The sequence below is a fragment of the Pararge aegeria genome, chromosome 10 (genome assembly GCF_905163445.1).
Source record: "Pararge aegeria chromosome 10, ilParAegt1.1, whole genome shotgun sequence".
NCBI classification, from domain to species: domain Eukaryota; kingdom Metazoa; phylum Arthropoda; class Insecta; order Lepidoptera; family Nymphalidae; genus Pararge; species Pararge aegeria.
Genome location: NC_053189.1, coordinates 18,644,832 through 18,664,809, shown reverse-complemented (window position 1 = coordinate 18,664,809; position 19,978 = coordinate 18,644,832). Strand labels below are relative to the sequence as shown.

General features: G+C 32.4%; 1 protein-coding gene across 1 annotated transcript in view; it reads left to right on the top strand.

Annotated features, from left to right (window-relative positions):
• LOC120626822 (F-box only protein 9) overlaps window positions 1–15,888 on the top strand; it is a 40,374-nt gene extending 24,486 nt beyond the window's left edge. The window contains exons 10-11 of the mRNA XM_039894583.1: window positions 10,297–10,518; window positions 15,177–15,888. Of these exons, the coding sequence (XP_039750517.1) occupies window positions 10,297–10,488 (192 nt within the window). The 3' untranslated portion in view covers window positions 10,489–10,518; window positions 15,177–15,888. The remainder of the gene's footprint in view (window positions 1–10,296; window positions 10,519–15,176) is intronic.
• The last annotated feature ends 4,090 nt before the right edge of the window (window positions 15,889–19,978 follow it).

Below are 19,978 nucleotides of genomic sequence, written 5' to 3'. Positions count from 1 at the left end.
ATATTTCATGGGCAACATGGAAGAACAACTTGATCGACGCCTAGAGATCAATGCAGGAATGAAGCGAGCAATTCTTCAAGACTTGCAGTGTCTGCTTCATGAACATCATGCGTTGGTCAGGTTGTTTAAGAGTGCTTTAGAGCGCATGCCAAGTGATGACTATAAAGTTGTTATCAAAGCAGATAAACGACCATCTGGAACACACGAAAGGACATTTAATGCTCCAACAGTAGACGAAGTTGCCATCCTGATTGTTGGTGAACAATTGGAAAAACGCGATATTGTGCTTACACGTCGCGATACTGGGCAACTGCAACAAATATCTGAAACTCATCGATCATATGACACATTGCAATACCCGCTGATGTTTTGGCAAGGAGAAGATGGATATTATTTTAATATTAAAATGAAAAATCCATTGAATGGTGAGTATCAGTATCATAATTTATTTCATTTATTTGTGAAAGACACTGATTTAAAATAATGCTTATTAAAAAAATGGTTAATGTCTGTATTGTTTGCCTTTAAAATTTGCCTTTGAAATGGTTAATTATCAAATTTTTAATTTCAGGTGAAGAAACTACAAAGAAAGTTAGCTCAATGAATTATTACGCATATCGTTTGATGATTCGTCAAAATGCTGACAACTATTTGCTGCGGTTTCGTCGATTGTTTCAGCAGTATTGCGTTGACATGTATGTAAAAATAGAAACGGAACGTTTAACATTCATTAGGTTGAACCAAGCCAAACTGCGTTCTGAGGAGTACATCCATTTACGTGATGCAGTTAATACTGAAGGAAATGCAGCTAATATTGGTCGATTAACTATTCTGCCGGCGACATACATTGGTAGTCCACGTCATATGCATGAATATGCACAAGATGCAATGACATATGTTCGTCATTACGGTCGGCCCGATCTCTTTATTACTTTTACCTGTAATCCAAAATGGATAGAAATTACTCAATTGCTGCTTCCCGGACAAACATCAAGTGATAGACACGACATCACAGCACGTATATTCAGGCAAAAAATTCGGTCCCTGATGAACTTTATTGTTAAACAACGCGTCTTTGGAGATACTCGATGCTGGATGTATTCAATCGAATGGCAAAAGCGAGGCCTGCCGCACGCACACATTCTTATTTGGTTAGTGGAAAGAATTCAGCCTGACCAAATAGATGATATCATATGTGCTGAGATTCCTGATTATGAAGTCGATCCAGACCTACATGATGTTGTTACTACTAATATGATTCATGGACCGTGTGGTGCCATCAATCCCCAATCACCTTGCATGGTCGATGGAAAGTGCTCTAAACGATATCCACGGAAATTAACGGCGGAGACTGTCACTGGCAATGATGGTTATCCGCTGTATCGGCGTCGATCACCAGATGACAACGGTCGAACTGTCACAACGAAAGTGAAAAGAATGGATTTCGTTGTCGACAACAGTTGGATTGTTCCATATTCGCCACTTATTTCTAAATCGTTCAAGACACATTGCAACGTTGAATACTGCAATTCAGTTAAGTCCATAAAATATATTTGCAAATATGTCACGAAAGGCAGTGATATGGCGGTTTTTGGATTGCAATCCTCGAATACCAACGATGAAATTTCACGCTATCAAGTTGGTCGTTATGTTAACTGTAATGAAGCGATTTGGCGTATATTCGCATTTCCCATTCACGAACGTCATCCTACTGTTACGCATTTGGCGGTGCATCTGGAGAATGGTCAACGATTATATTTCACGGCTTCGAATGCTACGCAACGTGCTGAAACACCTCCAGCAACTACATTGACCAGTTTTTTTGCAATCTGCCAAAGCGATCAGTTTGCACGAACTTTGCTTTACTCGGAGATGCCACGTTATTATACTTGGAATGCTTCATCGAAGAATTTTCAAAGACGGAAGCAAGGCGATGCGGTTCCTGGGTATCCAGATGTGCGTTCTACTGATGCTCTTGGTCGTATGTATACAGTTCATCCAAAGAATAATGAATGTTTCTATTTGCGGTTGTTGCTGGTAAATGTGCGTGGGCCAACGTCATTTGAGTCACTACGAACTGTTAATGGTGTAATATTCCCAACATATCGTGCTGCATGTGAAGAATTGAAGTTATTAGAAAACGATAGTCATTGGGATACGACAATCGCTGAAGCCATTATCTGTGCATCTCCAAGTCAGATACGCACATTATTCGCTATCATAATTTCGACATGTTTTCCATCAAACCCATGTAACCTGTGGCACAAATACAAGGATAATATGTCAGAAGATATTTTACATCAAATTCGTGTCAGTTCCAGAAATCACGATATTGAGATGAATGAGGAGATACATAATCGTGCTTTACTCTTGATCGAAGATATGTGTTACCTCATGTGCGGTAATTTATTAATCAGGTTAGGAATGCCAGCACCATATCGTGAAATGAATGACGCATTTAATCGAGAATTGGAACGGGAACGTGAATATGATCACCAGGAATTAGATTTAGTAGTTCAAACGAATGTACCCCTGTTGAATTACCAACAAAAGAAAGTTTATGATACTTTAATGAAGGCAATCGATGATGAAAATGGTGGTTTATATTTCCTAGATGCCCCTGGTGGAACTGGCAAGACATTCCTCATGTCATTAGTTTTAGCAACTGTTCGGGCGAGATCTAACATAGCGGTTGCAGTTGCTTCTTCTGGAATAGCAGCCACATTGTTAGAAGGATGCCGTACGGCTCATTCAGCATTCAAATTACCGTTAAATCTTCAAACTATTGAAGAACCAACGTGTAATATTGCAAAACACTCAGCAATGGCCAAAGTTTTAGCGGTATCGAAAATCATCATCTGGGACGAATGCACAATGGCGCATAAACGTGCATTAGAAGCACTTAACCGAACATTAAAAGATTTACGCAATGACTCGAGATGTTTTGGAGGAGCAATGATTTTACTTTCTGGTGATTTCCGCCAAATACTGCCAGTAATTCCAAGATCTACGGCTGCCGACGAAATAAACGCTTGCCTCAAATCGTCAAATCTATGGCGCCATGTGAAGAAACTGCAACTGACAACAAACATGAGAGTTGCATTGCTTAATGATACATCTGCTGAAGATTTCTCGGAGCAATTGCTGACTATCGGTAATGGTCAAGTACCTGTCGATGAATCAAGCGGATTAATATCATTTCCAAATAATTTCTGTAATTTTGTCTCATCAAAAGACGAACTTATCAACAATGTATTTCCAGAAATTATTTCTAACTACAAAAATTATGAATGGATGAGTGAGCGAGCAATTTTAGCGGCTAAGAATAAAGATGTAGATGACCTAAACAACATAATTCAAAATAAGATCATTGGAACAATGCATTCATTCAAATCTATTGACTGCGTCACAAATGAAGATGAAGCCACCAACTATCCAATTGAATTTTTAAACTCTTTGGACGTGCCTGGCTTACCACCGCACAATTTACGCCTAAAGGTTGGCTCCGTAGTAATCATGCTTCGAAACATAAACCAACCAAAACTGTGCAACGGTACGCGTTTGGTGGTTAGAAAATTGATGAACAATGTAATTTACGCTACGATAATGATAGGAAAATTCAAAGGTGAGCAAGTTCTCATTCCGAGGATACCGATGATCCCAACCGATATGCCGTTTGAATTTAAAAGACTTCAATTTCCGATACGTCTTGCATTTGCCATGACCATCAACAAATCACAAGGCCAATCCTTAAAAGTTTGTGGTTTAAATCTAGAACATTCATGTTTTTCCCATGGTCAATTATACGTGGCATGTTCACGGGTCGGAAGACCATCTGCGTTGTTTGTTTTTGCACCTGATAATAAAACAAAAAATGTCGTGTATCACAAGGTACTTAAATGAAGAGCAACCTATGTACTAAAATACAGAAATAATTATGAATGATTGATGTAGAAATTTAATTTTTTTTGTATTTTTTCCAATAAAAAAAAAATCTGCTTATTTATTGACATTAAGGCGGAACAAAGTTCGCCGGGTCAGCTAGTAACTTATAAAGAACAGTTTCACATCGACCAGGCGTCCCGTGACGACTCACTTACTTTTTTAAAAGATCAAGTATATTATTTACTTACTTCCATTATTAACGTACCTACATTATTTACTTATTTATATTATTTACTTATATACATTATTCACTTAAGTACATTACTTAAATACATTATTCACTCAAGTACATTATTTACATAAAAACATTATTTACTTAAGGTCATTATTTACTTAAGCACATTATTTACTTAAGTACATTACTTACTTAAGTACATTATTAACATAAAAACATTATTTAGTTAAGGACATTATTTAATTAAGTACATTATTTACTCAAGTACATTACTTACTTAAGTACATAAATTACTTAAGTACATTATTTACTTAAATCCATTATTTACTTGAGTACACTATTTACTTAAGTATATTATTTACTCAAGTACATTATTTACTTAAGTACATTATTTTCTTAAAACATTATTTATTTAAGTACATTATTTACTTAAATACATGATTTAATAAGGACATTATTTACTGCAGTACATTATTTACTTAAATACATTTTTTACTTAAATACATTATTTACTCAAGTACATTACTTTTTTAAGTACATTATTTACTCGAGTACATTATTTACTTAAGTAAATTATTTACACAAGTACATTATTTACTTACGTACATTATTTACTTAAATACATTATTTACTTGGGTACATTATTTACTTAAGTACATTATTTACTTAACGACATTATTTACTTAAGTACATTATTTACCTAAGTACATTTTTTACTTAAATACATTATTTACTCAAGTACATTATTTATTTCAGGACATTATTTACTTAGGTACATTATTTACTAAAGTACATTATTTACTTAAAGACATTATTTACTCAAGTACATTACTTACTTAAGTACATTTATTACATAAATACATGATTTACTTCAGAACATTATTTACTTAAGTACATAATTTACTTAAGTTCATTATTTACTAAAATCCATTATTTACTTGAGTACACTATTTACTTAAGTATATTATTTACTCAAGTACATTATTTACTTAAGTACATTATTTACTTAAAACATTTTATTTAAGGACATTATTTACTTAAATACATGATTTACTTAAGGACATTATTTACTGAAGTACATTATTTACTTAAATACATTATTTACTTAAATACATTATTTACTTGTTTCCATTATTTACTTAAGTACATTATTTGCGTTATAACATTATTAATACATTAATACATTATTATCTCAAGGACATTATTTACTCAAGTACATTATTTACTTAAGTACATTATTTACTTAAGTACATTATTTACTTAAGTACATTATTTACTTAAGGACATTATTTACTTAAGTACATTATTTACCTAAGTACATTTTTTACTGAAATACATTATTTACTCAAGTACATTACTTTTTTAAGTACATTATTTACTCGAGTACATTATTTACTTAAGTAAATTATTTACTCAAGTACATTATTTACTTCAGGACATTATTTACTTAGGAACATTATTAACTTAAATACATTATTTACTTAGGTACATTATTTACTTAAGTACATTATTTACTTAAAGACATTATTTACTCAAGAACATTACTTATTTAAGTACATTAATTACATAAATACATGATTTACTTCAGACCATTATTTACTTAAGTACATAATTTACTTAAGTTCATTATTTACTAAAATCCATTATTTACTTATATAAATTATTTACTTAATTACATTATTTACTGAAGTACATTATTTACTTAAGTACACTATTTACTTAAGTATATTATTTACTTAAATACATTATTTACTCAAGTACATTATTTACTGAAGAACATTATTTACTTAAGTGCATTATTTACTTAAAACACTATTTATTTAAGGACATTATTTATTAAATACATTATTTATTTAAGACATTATTTACTCAAGTACATTATTTACTTAAATACACTTTTTACATAAAAACATTATTTACTAAAATACATTATTATATGCCTAAGTACATTATTGACTCAATTACATTATTTACTTAAATACATTATTTAATTAAATCCATTATTTACTTAAGTACACTATTTACTTAGTATATTGTTTACACAAGTACATTATTTACTTACGTACATTATTTACTTAAATACATTATTAACTTAAGTACACTATTTATTCAAGTACATTATTTACTTAAGACATTATTTACTCAAGTTCATTATTTACTTAAATACACTTTTTACTTAAAAACATTATTCACTAAAATACATTATTATGTACCTAAGTACATTATTTACTCAATTACATTATTTACTTAAATACATTATTTACTTAAATCCATTATTTACTTAAGTACACTATTTACTTAGTATATTGTTTACACAAGTACATTATTTACTTACGTACATTATTTACTTACGTACATTATTTACTTAAATACATTATTAACTTAAGTACACTATTTATTCAAGTACATTATTTACTTAAGTACATTATTTTCTTAAGGACATTATTTACTCAAGTATATTATTTACTTAAAACATTATTGACTATAGTACATTAATTACTTAAGTACATTAATTACTTAAGTACATTATTTACTTAAGCACATCATTCACTTAAGTACATTATTTACTCAAGTACATTATTTTTATAAATACATTATTTACTTTAATACATTATTTAATTACGTACATTATTTAAGTACATTATTTACTTAAGTACTTAATTACTTAAATATATTATTTACTTAAGTACACTATTTACTCAATTACATTATTGACTTAAATACATTATTACTCAAGTACATTATTTACTTAAATAAATTATTTACTTAAGTACACATTTACTCAATTACATTATTTACTTTAATTCATTATTTACTCAAGTACATTATTTACTGAAGTACATTATTTATTTAAGTGCATTATTTACTTATATAAATTATTTACTTAAGGTCATTATTTACTTAAGTACATTATTTACTTAAATACATTATTTATTTAAATACATTATTTACTTAGGTACATTACTTACTTAAGTACATTATTTACTTAAATAAATTATTTACTTAAGTACATTATTTACTCAAGTATATTTATTTACTTAAGTACATTTTTTACTTTAGTACACTATTAACTCACGTACATTATTTACTTAAAACATTATTTATTTAATGAAATTATTTAATTAAATACATTATTTACTTAAGTACATTATTTACTCAAGTACATTATTAACTTAAATACACTTTTTACTTTAAAACATTATTTACTAAAATACATTATTTACTTAAGTACATTATATACCTAAATACATTATTTATTTAAGTACATTATTTACTTAAGTACATTATTTACTTACGTACATTATTAACTCAAGTACATTACTTACTTAAGTACATTATTAACATAAAAACATTATTTACTTAAGTACATTATATACTTAAGTACATTATTTACTTAAGTAAAATATTTACTTAAGTACATTATTTACTCAATATAATATAATTTTATAAACCTACATACATTATATACTTACGTATACTATTTACTTATTACTTTATTTTCTTACGTACATTTTTTACTTACATACATTAATTACTAACGTACAATATTTACTCTTCGCTTTATTTACTTAATTATATAAATGATTCCTTTATTTACATACATTATTTACTTTTTTACATAATATACTTATTTATATTATTTACTCACGTAAATTATATACTTACATACATAATTTACTCACATATATTATTTACTTATTACTAACATACATTACTTACATTTCCTTACGTACATACTTACATTATTTACTTCATTTACATTGTATACATACATACAATATTTACTTACGTTTATTAAATACTAACATACATTATTTACTCACTCACGTTATTTACTTACTTATATAATTTACGTACATTATTTTCTTACATAAATTCAAATTCAAAATTTCTTTTTTCATGTTTCATGGCTCTTATGAAGCGTTCATACATATTTGTTTACATAATTGTGAATGTATGGTGATAACTTCGTTCGCAAAACTTAAATCTAAAGCTACGAGGGTTCCAATCGTGCCCTGGTCTAAGAAGTGCAAAAAAAAACCTAGCCGGGTATTTTTAATGTTTTTGTTATCACCATCTTCCAGTTAATTTATATTAAGCTACGAAGCTAGAGCAATTCACACCTTAGCTTTTTTATCGTTTAAGTAATCCTTAATATTATAATAGGATTTTTCTGTAAGCTTACGTTTTATATAAACTTTAAACTTATTAAGAGACATCTCAAAGATTTCATTTGGTAATTTGTTATAAAATAATATAAAATTGCCCTTGAACGAACTTGCAACTTTAGTAAACTGCACAACGAGTTTATTTTTGCTTCTAATATTTATTGTTACAGTCCATGTTCTTTTTAAATTTTGGTATATTTTTATGGACTAAATTAAATTTTCATATTTGTACTGACTATGCACCGTCATTATATTAACTTCTTTAAATTTATCCCTTAATGACTCTTGGGCCCATTTTATATATCGCACGAACAGCCCTTTCCTGCAGGACGAAAATAGAATCTATATCAGCAGCATTACCCCATAATAAAATGCCATAGGACATAATGCTGTGAAAATAACTAAAATACACAAGCCTAGCAGTTTCTATATTTGTCATATGACGAATATTTTTTATGCTGCAGTACTAAGTCTGTTCGCTAAATTATTTATATGTGGGCCCCATTGAATCTTAGCATCTAACGTCATTCCTAAAAAGATTGTCGTATCCACCAAATCCAACTCCTCATTATTAAGTTGTGCAATGGTTTTTACTTATTTAACATTCGGTAACGTAAATTTAATACTCTTCGTTTTTTTCCGTTAAGAGCTAAGTTATTAGCCTCAAAGCATTGTACTACTATAGCGAGACATGTTTACATCGTCAAGATTTATTTCACATCGTTTAATTTTAAACATCAATGATGTAAATAGTAATTATTTACTTATTTACTTACATAATTTATATACTTACATACATAATTTACTTACGTACTTACTTACATTATTTCCTCACATTAAATACTTATTAACATTATTTACTTACGTACATAATTGACTAACGTACGTTATTTACTTACATACATTATTTGATTAAGTATATTATGCACTTCCGTACATTATTTACTTACGTAATTTGTATACTTACATACATAATTTACTTACGTACTTACTTACATTATTTCCTCACATTAAATTAATTAACAATTAATAATAAATACGTATTTACGTATTTATTTGCTTTTTTACTTACGTATATTATTTACTCACACACGTTATTTACTTTTATACATTATTACTTACATACATTATTTACTTACGTAAATCATTTACATACTCGCTTTATTTACTTAAGATAAATTATATACTTATATAATTTATTGTCCTTATTTATTTATTTATTGGCTTTATTTACTTACGTACATAATTTATTTTAGTTGCTATATTTACTTATACACATTATTAACTTACGTTCATTATTTATTTACTCACTTTATTTACTTAAGAGAAGTTATTTTCTTACTTATATAATTTACTTACATTAGATACTTACGTAAATTATTTATTAATATAATTTACTTGCTTTGTTTACTGAAATATAATATTTACTCATTTGCATTATGTACTTTATTTGATCAACTTTTTTATTCACTCACGTTGTTTACATTATTTACCTAACATTATTTAGTTACTCGCTTTATTTACTTAAGTAAAACTATTTACTTACTTGCTTCATTTACTTACATTTTATAATTAATTTGCTCACTTTATTTAATTTAGTATATAATTTACTAACGCGCTTTATTTACTTACGTATAAAATTTACCTACTTTAGTTACTATCAATAAACATATATAATGTCAATACATTATATATGTTATAACATTATTTATTGATTGATTTATTTCTAAATTCTCAAAATTGCAACTGTACGCTCGACCGTAGAAATAGGAAGATCTTCCTTCGAGCGGGTAATCGTGCTCGGGGACCGAGGTCTGAACATTCATCTTTTTAAAGTTTATATAGTAAATTTTTGGAACACTTTGCTAGCGTGATGCAGGATTTTCGTGGCGCCATCTATTTTGGTAATGTGGAGACCGCTACCGCAACAAAATAAACATATTGTCAGCTTTGCAATAGCGCTACGGTCGCTGCAGAACTATCTGCCAACTAGGGTTCCCTGTGCAGGAGCTGCAAGTGCGCTCGCTGCGCGCGCATCGCAACTGGCAGCTGGCGTGGCGCCGCTACGCCGTGTCCACGCGCCGCGAGCAGTGGAGCGCCTTCGAGCTGGCGCCCGGCAAGTTCCCGCCCTTCGCCTTCAGCCCCGTGCGCGCCTACACGGCCGAGGCCAGCGCGCCGCTGCTGCAGACCTGCGCCTAGGGCCTGGCTAGCGCACCGTGGACATTACCGGTAATGGGTAGCTTAGGCTGATGTCTCGCTAGGGTGCGCCACTGTGGTGGCTTAAACTACCGAATGGGATACACCTCTCTTTTTGACGTCTCCCGGGTAACGATTAGGGGTATGATGATTGCATCATCAACTTGCAGTAAAACCAGGAAACATGGCTTTTAAAATTGATGTTGAAGAATTAAAACTGGTTTTGCTATACGCACGAGACCTATACTGTGGTGGCGTCCCTGGTAGCAGGAAATATACATTGTAGTAATTGCGTCACCAGGTGATCCCGGCCGCCGAGCCAACAAATTGGTTATGCAACCTAGAGGGCCCGAGGTGAGATACCCTTCATAGAGTTGTGTACATTTTTTACTACTAAATATACACAGCTAAATGTTAGATTAGATGTCCAAGGGAGTTTTGCCCTTCATGGAAAAGGCATCTTGATTCATCTTTAACGAAGTTAGCTGAAGTGACGAGCGCCAAAATTTGCCAGCTGCAGATTTTCAAACTATAATATATGCTAATATTATATTATAAAGAGTATACTCTTTATAATCTTTAGAATAGAATATTGTTTGTTGAAGATTTTCGTAGCGTTGTGTAACATAAATACTTTTAAAATTCATAAAAACACCAAGTGACTGAAAAACATTAATGTTCATCACACAAACATTTTCCAGTTGTTGGTATCGAACCCAAAGCCTCAAAAAGAAGGGTTGCTGCCTATTGCGCCATTCGCCCGTAAAAAAAAATCTGCAGCAGTTTGTATTTAGTACCACTTAAAATGTTTTTTTTTTATTAAATATTTATAAAATACTAGCTGTTGCCCGCGACTTCGTCTGCGTTTGATTTTGTTTTTAAAGTATTCAGTATCGCTAAGCCTTAAATGAGTATAACATGTGACTGTCAATTAATTATAGACAAATAATTTGCAATAAAATAAAATTGTGACTATAATTAAAGATCTAAGCTATCCTATCTCTTAAGTTGGACCAGACTGCTCACGGTGTGCCAATTTAATTTAAAATCGGTTAAGTAGTTTAGGAGTCCATCGCGGACAAACATCGTGACAGGAGATTTTTATATATTAAGATTGCCTTTCCCGAAGCCCGGGCGTTAATGTTTGAGGAGTTCTCCCGACACTTCACCATCAGCTTTACTGTGACGAGCATTAATTGCTTACCTACTATATACCATAATCACAACCAGTGTAATACCAAATGGTGCTTTTCGATAGGTAGTGCTAAAGTTACTTTAAAAAATACTCAAATCGCTATAGGTGTCCATATAATATTTGAAGAGTTCCCTGAAATTGCTCCAGGATTCCTTCAACAGAGCTTGTTCCGATGAAAATGAGACCACATGGGACGTATACAAACGTATTTACGTCTTACGTCTCAAACAAAAAAATAATTAATATTTTAGCTTTTTGGTCTATTGTTAATAATTGAAAACGTCCAGTTTAGATCAGAAAGAAGTCTAATAGTTTAAATATATTTACACTCCGCCGGGAATAGTAATCGAGGCTCTAATCACGAGTGACTAAGAATCTATTTCGACCAAAAAAAATTGTGCAATGGTCAGTTATAAACGCGTATGGTTACTTGTTACACTCTCGGCTTTCTCAGCGCATTAGCTTTTAGGTCATGCGCCTAATACCGCCCGACTGTAAAATGCAATGTTACCAAACTAGATGTGCAATGTCATTATGACGGTATGACGGACGATAATCAATACATATTTGAAAATTTAATTTATGTAAGTACATTTTTTTTATTTTCTGTGTATGTGTAGACTAGCTTTCACCCCTGAAAATAAGTGATTATGCGGCCTAGGATGCCTAGGAGAAGCCTATTCACTCTGCATTTGAAGGAACCTATATTATAGGTATCGGGTAAAATGGAAGCCGGAAGGTCGTTCCAGAGCTTTGATGTGCGAATTAGGGACGAAAAAATATAACAATATTTAAAATGAAAGTGGACTGTTATTGGGCTGCATAAAATTAGTAATTCATTAAAGGGTAATTGTATGTAGGTATATCATTTTATAACCATTTTCCAGATCAAGTCCTTGGGATGTCTCTAAATAAGTTCAAAGTTATAAAACGTAAACTTATAGACAAATCCTAATATTACATAGTCAAAGTCAAAAATATCTTTATTCAAGTAGGCCCATAGATAGCACTTTTGATGCGTACGTAATAATAGGATTACATGTATGATAAAAAAGCTTGGATATGAAGTGCTCTAACATCATAGCTTAATATTAATTAAACTGGTGATAACATGGTGATAACAAAAAAAGCCGCCAAGTTTGTTGTGGGCTCTTCTTGACCAGGGCGCGTTTGGAACCCTCCTCGCTTTAGTTTTAAGTTAACGAATGTATTTATCACCATCGCCTAACATTAGTGGTAACATGTTGTATGTATGAACGCTTTATAAGTGCCTGTGATAATAAAACTGTGATAATTACAAGTTCATGTCATTCTAGTGTTAAAGTTTTAAAATGAAAATTTAATTTTAAATTTCGAAAGTTGGTTTTTAACAGTCGTCTAGCCGGTAAATAATTTTTACAGCAGCCAGTTTTTTAGTTTTCTCTCACTACTTCGGTCTCTTCCTCTGTGATAAATCGTAGGATTTTATTATAAATTTTAATCGACCTCGATTACGAAAACAGTGGTCCAGATATTTTAATCTTTAATTAAGATATGCTAAACTGCTATTAAGACGCGTCCTTCTGTCAAGTTGTTGTGTGACATCTAAAACGTTTCATACGTACAGACAGATGCTTCCTCACAAAAAGAGTCGTTTCCATTGCATAGACCGATAATGACATTACGTATCTATACAATATAACAACATTAAGTTACCGCGGATGAAAGCTACTTCATATTGACAGCATAATATCGATAGGTACATACATTATGGCACTTGGCTCTTACGACCAGGCCAGAGCCCCACGTGCATCGCGTTTTGTTGGCTAAACCTGACAGCCGACTTTTAACCGAAATTTCCGTATATTGGGTTAATTTAATGAGAAATTAAAATTAACTAATATCTATAATAAAAGATTTTAGTAAAAAAATTAAATGAGGCGTTTATAAGAAATTTAAATAATGCTTTTTTAGCTTGCTAGCTTGTCTTTAAATGATTTCTCGCGAAAAACCTCTTTATGTTGACTATTGTTATAGTAGTGCTCCCTCAACCTGAATAAGTTCTAGTCTTGGGTAATCGTAATATATGCATATTTTGGCTCATATTGCAGTGCAATCAGCAAATTCATTACTAGGAAAAAGATAAGTAGTGTGATCAGTTCAAAAATCTGGCATTCGAGAACGTTTCTCGCCGCCATGGTTATAGAAGTGCGAGATCATTTAAACAGGAGCTAAGCTAACGAGTTAACTAAAACCGCGTGAGGTTCAATTGAGCGGGCTGCCCGAGGAAGGTGCGTCGCCGACGTCGCAGCCGCGCGGGCGAACGTCCGCGGCGCACGTTACAGGGAGCGGGCCCGGGAGCGCGCGTCACGTGCGATAGACCTTCTAACGACAGCTAGTGATCTATACAGTAGTGGCATCACACTAAAGAAACACTTCCAACAGTTATGCCGCGCCGTCCGTATATATACCTCGCGATTCAAAAAACTTCGATAGCGCGACTTAGGATTTCCCACAAAAAGACTAACTGTCGCTCGATAAAGTCAAACTTTTCTTGCGTAAATATCACATGATCACCTATCGAAGTAAAATGCATCACTTTTTTACATTTTAAAACATTTTTTTATAAACGAAAAAATATTATAACCAAAATTTAATATTCCGCTACCATCAGCGCCACCTAGTTTGGTATTTGGAAGGTTTGTAAATAGCCAGTGGCGCCGTTGACGTTTTCTAAGTATTGATTTTTCCTACAATGGATGACTAAAATAGTTGTTGTTTTACGATTTGTCGAGATATATTATGTTGATATTATACTTGTATTAACTAATAACGATATTAACGATGCGTAAATTGCAAAACTAGCTTTATGTTATAGCTTGCGACTAGTATAGAAATCCTTTGTTAGGTCTAGCAGAAGCTTTCATAAAGTAACCTGAAGGTTACATTTTACTTCTTTTTTTATATTTCATTTCAAGTTAACACTGCAATGCCACCTGCTGGTAAATAATGATTCAGGCTAGGATTGTAATGGGCTGACCTATTATGGTGATTGCAGTTGTATTAAACCAATATCTGGTTTTGGCACTGGCACTTCTTTCTCGATACTTTTTACTTATTTGCATTGATGTGAAGTGTCTATACATTGTTCTTTGATGAATTTGCTTTCTGATCCGATGGTGTCTCGAATGCAACGCCTTTCTGCCTATATATTTATATACAAAGCTTATATAGTGTCCGAAAAAAATCGGTACGGTTTACTTGAACAACTAGTTTCGTAATGTATAAAACATATGTATGCCTACAATATTTTCGTTTGCACAGTGACCTAGAAATATAACTAGAAAATATATATACATGTATATTTTTTAATTCCTGAACATTTTAAATTTTTAATCTTGTTCCCATTTCGAAATTGCTTGTTCACTTATATTTTGTATTGATAACCATTATGCGTGTAAATAGTTAATTAAAGTGCACAAGTTAAAAGTACTGAGTTGGTATTATTTTGTTTCAGATGTAGAACGCTGCACTCGTAAGCAAAAATGGAGTTTTATTTTTGAACGCTGTTTAAAATTAGCATATAAGGGTTGTTACACACAAAACTATGGCTTTTATTTTTTTATGGGAAACTATTACATTACAGACGTGCCGTTTTGGGTTTATCGGTCGTCTTTTTGTATTATATTTATGAATGTTAATATTTAAGTCTAGTCTGTGAAATTAAATGTAATATAAAAACAAATGTAGAAACTTTGACAAAGTGACTTATCATTGTAATAAAAAAAAATGTTAGTATGCTAATTTATCAACTGTTTTATTGTTATTCTTAAAAAAAACTGTCTAAAAATATAATGCCGAGCGAAAGGAATCTTTTAGGGGTAAATTCGCTTAGCGCAAAAGGTTCGTATATATTCTAATGTATTGTATCAAACCGTTTCTAATGTTCCAACTTACGTTGCCTCGTGTTGTTGGGTTGTTGCTCATATAACAAAATGGTTTTTGCCATTCTTGGTGGCAGCACCGTATTCTAGAAGTAGTTTTCCGGTGTAGCCGGAAAAAAAATATTCTCTTTCTGGTGCGGTTATGGAAAAAGCGCATAATTATAATATAATATACACCTAAGCGTTTATCGTAAAAAGGTGTTTTACGTCTAGTCACCTTAATTGCTTAAAGTTTCTTTCGCTCAGCATTTAAACGGATAATATATACATATATATATATGTATATATATATATGTATATATATATATATATGTATATATTATATATATTTATTTCCCAACAAAAGCGCCGGATTTAATTTTAATGAAATTTTTCTTCTTTTTTATACAATAACTCAACGTTGGTTTGAAATACTTGGCCATATTCTTTAATTGCGTTGTCTGTACGTGACAACTGTCAAAAAATCACCGAACAATTCGTATTAGCAAATTTAAATCCGGCGCTCTTGTCGATTCCTGTTATACCTGTTTTACATACAGAAACAGTTTACGCGAGTAATATGCATGAGGCATCAAAAACCACTCCACTTTAGGATGGTTTCTCGAACAGGCAGTTTATCACTTCATTCTATTTAGCAGTTGACGTCGTCGGATGTTCTAAAAGTTTGTCACAAAATGGGGAAATTGGGAAAAGTTTCTGAAGTATCATTCCGCGGTTGTGAAGTGAGATGTGCGCGGAGCGTTTTCACTGACTTTGGACAAAATGCATGCTATACTGGCTAAATAAGGTTTCTATATCTTCAATATCTGGGTATTTAAAAGACATTGGTGTACAGTAAGTAGGCATCTATTAAAGTAGCACGGCGTATAAGTGGCACACGGCGCGTCAGCCATTTTGACTTTACTCGATTCTTATTTTTGACGGCTGATTGGCGCAGTGGGCAGCGGCTCTGCTTCTGAGTCCAAGGCCGTGGGCTCAATTCCCACAACTGGAAAATGTTTTTGTGATGAACGTATATGTTTTTCAGTGTCTGGGTGTTTATCTGTATGTTATTAGTATTTATGTATAATATTCATAAAATTATGTATCAGTCATCTTAGGACCCATAACACAAGCTACGCTCGGGGCTTGATGGCGATGTGTGTATTGTTGTAGTATATAAAAAAAATCGCAAAATAATGGTTGTGTAATGTTGTGCTGTTTTTCATTCTGCTCTTTGTGTGGGTTCGTATTTGGACACAACGTCCAAAACTCCTTAATTTAAGTGCAAGCTAGCTTCCTAGGTGAGCATGTACATGTTCAGCGTTGCGGTGTAACTGGAGGAGTACAAATATTTTAGAGTTAAATAACATCAAAATGTTTTTTATTTTTTGATTCTATTTGTAGCGGAGTCAAGTCGAGCGGGAGTTATTAAGAGATAAAAATATTAATCATAATTGTATAATCATATTGGTCTATAAATGCACGATTTCGCTCCGCACAACAGCAATACGTTCAACATGCCAAATTTTAAATGTCCGTCTGAATATTGGAATGTCAATAAATGTTAAAAGCTGTCTATTTGCCGAATTAAATATTTTGTGACGGTTTGTTTCTAAAAATAAAGAATAATTCTTAGGTTAAAGTACATGTGACATGTTTTTAAGCACGTGGCATATCTAAGTCAGTTACTCTTCAAAATTAACGATGTTGCAGTGTTCGGCATTTCTGAGGTACCCTACTACCGTATTTAAAAGTATTTAGAGGAGTGCGTAATTTATCATCAACTTTACACCAATACAATCGGGGCATGTTACTCTACGTTTAATTTCAAGAAGCGGCGATAGCGCATCGGGTAAAAGCACGACTTTACTTTCCCGGGGCCGAGTTCGAATCCCAAAACGCATATCTAACTTTTCTAATTTATGTGATTAAAATATAACTTGCTTCATCGTGAGGAAACCTGATGCGTGAGAGATCTACAAAATGTTCTCAAAGGTGTGTGGAGTCCACAAATACGCACTGGGCCAGCGTGGTGGACTACGGCTTAATCCCTTCTCAGAGTGGGAGGAGACCCGTGTTTATGTGATGATGATGACTCTACATTTTACAAACGAAATTTACATAAATGTTTGATGTCAGATTTGATTATATGTAAATACAATCGAAATAAAATAAAATATAGGTATAGATATATTATAACGTCAAGATACTCATGCTATCTCGCTCTGTCGTGATCTGATAGTCAACGGGCGCCACCGTGACACGTAACGTACGCAACAATCAATAGCGGATGAAAATATGTCTCTGTAACTTACTAAAGTGGTAGTATTATACCTACAAGCTTGTTATTCTGGTTCGATGTCTAAAAACGTTGTGCTTAAAATTAAAGTTAAATGGCTTAATAGAAATAAAAGATAACATATATTTTCCCTATTAATAAGCGAAACTACTTGTAAATTTTTAGTATACATCTAAGTTTTTCTGGAAATGTTAAATCTATGAACATTGTAGCAGTTATTTTTAAATGAATCTATAGTTAAGGCTTGACGCTGAATCCTTCCAGGGGGCGTGTAACCCACACCCAATCTTGTTGAAATTGAAAATTGCAATTTATCGCAATCAATTTAAAATGATGCAAACGCATCTATTTGATAAATTTCAAAAGTTTTTTTGTAAAATAATTAAGAATAGTTACAGTTTTCGTTATTCTAAATAATTAAGCTTAATGTATGATTCCTTTATTTGCTTTGTTGTGGAAAATTACGGAACAATTGTTGCTTAAGTAATATTTTTGGGCTCTAATAAAGTTCTTAAAATACTTTGCTGTCTTTTTTGCTGCATTGACTCCTCGTAAACCTTGTACCAAACACTGACTCTAGAGACGTTATGTCGCTTCTGCTTTCTTATTTCTGGCCGCATGGTAACTCTTGCAAATGACATATTTAAGCCAGTTGTAGTTCAGTGCCTGCTTTTTTATGGTACTGACGAACAAGCATATGGCCCACCAGATGGTAAGTGGAATACGATCACTTCGCGGGACATGCAAGGAACACGCTGTCGAAATCTGTCAAAACGATATAAACCTAAGTGCCGTCCTACGTATGTTAACCTGAGGAGTAGGTGTTACGCCTTATGTGCCAGTAATTACACCGGCAACCAGGCCAGATCGAAGCAATGCTGTTTGGCGGCAGAAGTAGGCTTGGCGGTAGTACTCTAATACCTACTCCTAGCACTAGGATTTATATGTGTGTAACTCTATCACGTAATTCATGTAACATGTGTTGCAAAATTACATAAATAGGTGTGACTTCGCGTTTTTTTTTTTCAATTTGAATTCTATTTAATTCAAGTACGAGTCTTTTCTTTTATGTAATAAAAAACTTCCAAAAAGTAACGCCTGCTTCAATTAAAAATAAATGCATGTCAATTAGATGATCATTTTCCCATTTTACGCACCTCAGAGAGGACCTTTATCCGTCAGTTCCGGTGGTTTACACTAAAGCCTGAGGATAGCCACTAAATATTTCAGTGTGAACCGAACTTAGCCAGCGTACAGGGTGCATATAAGAGACTAATTCCATCACTGGAGCTTCTTCATAAGGCTGGTGCGGATTAGCAGTAAGCTATCTATTTTAACCCTATAGACGCAACTACTTTAACTAGTAAAACCACTATAACTACTCACTTAAAGTACACCGCATATACAATACCGTTAAATACTTACACCGTAAATTCGGCGAGGCAACTTTTTATTGCCAGCTGTGACCTAATTTCCCAGGTCCTTTCGAGGTGCCTCGAAGTGCCGTATGGCAACTGAATTTTGAACCAGTCATAATCATGATTAACTAAGCTGAAATTTTCCATAGGTGCACGTTATCATATGAAAAAGGTAGCTCTGAGAAAAAGGTAGAAAAAATCACCAAAAAGAGGCTTGAGGCACTTATAAAGGTTCTAAAGAATTATTCGGTATTTCAAGCTCAATGCTACCGAAATTTTGGGTTTCTAATGATGTTCCGCCGGTTTGCTAGAAAATTCAAGGAATTCCTACAGATTTCTTTAAAGATTTTATTACTTTTCTCTCGATTTTATAATGTCTCGGAACAAACCTGCCGATTTTGAGAATCTGAGTAGGTGTATCCAACAATCTCTTTTCTCCTTTGATTATAATCTATTACATTTAAAGAAATTCAAGGCGATATTAGCAACAATTTTGCGCGTTGTAAATTATTTTCCATCGAAGAATTATGGTGTTTGTTTACCAAATCTGTAAATAATTTGGGGTAAAGGGCGTAAGAAAAACATGTAATTGAAACACGCAAAATTTTAATTGTTTAAATTTTTATTTATATATATTCTAAATCAAAAAAAAAATCTAAACGCTAAATTTTTTTCA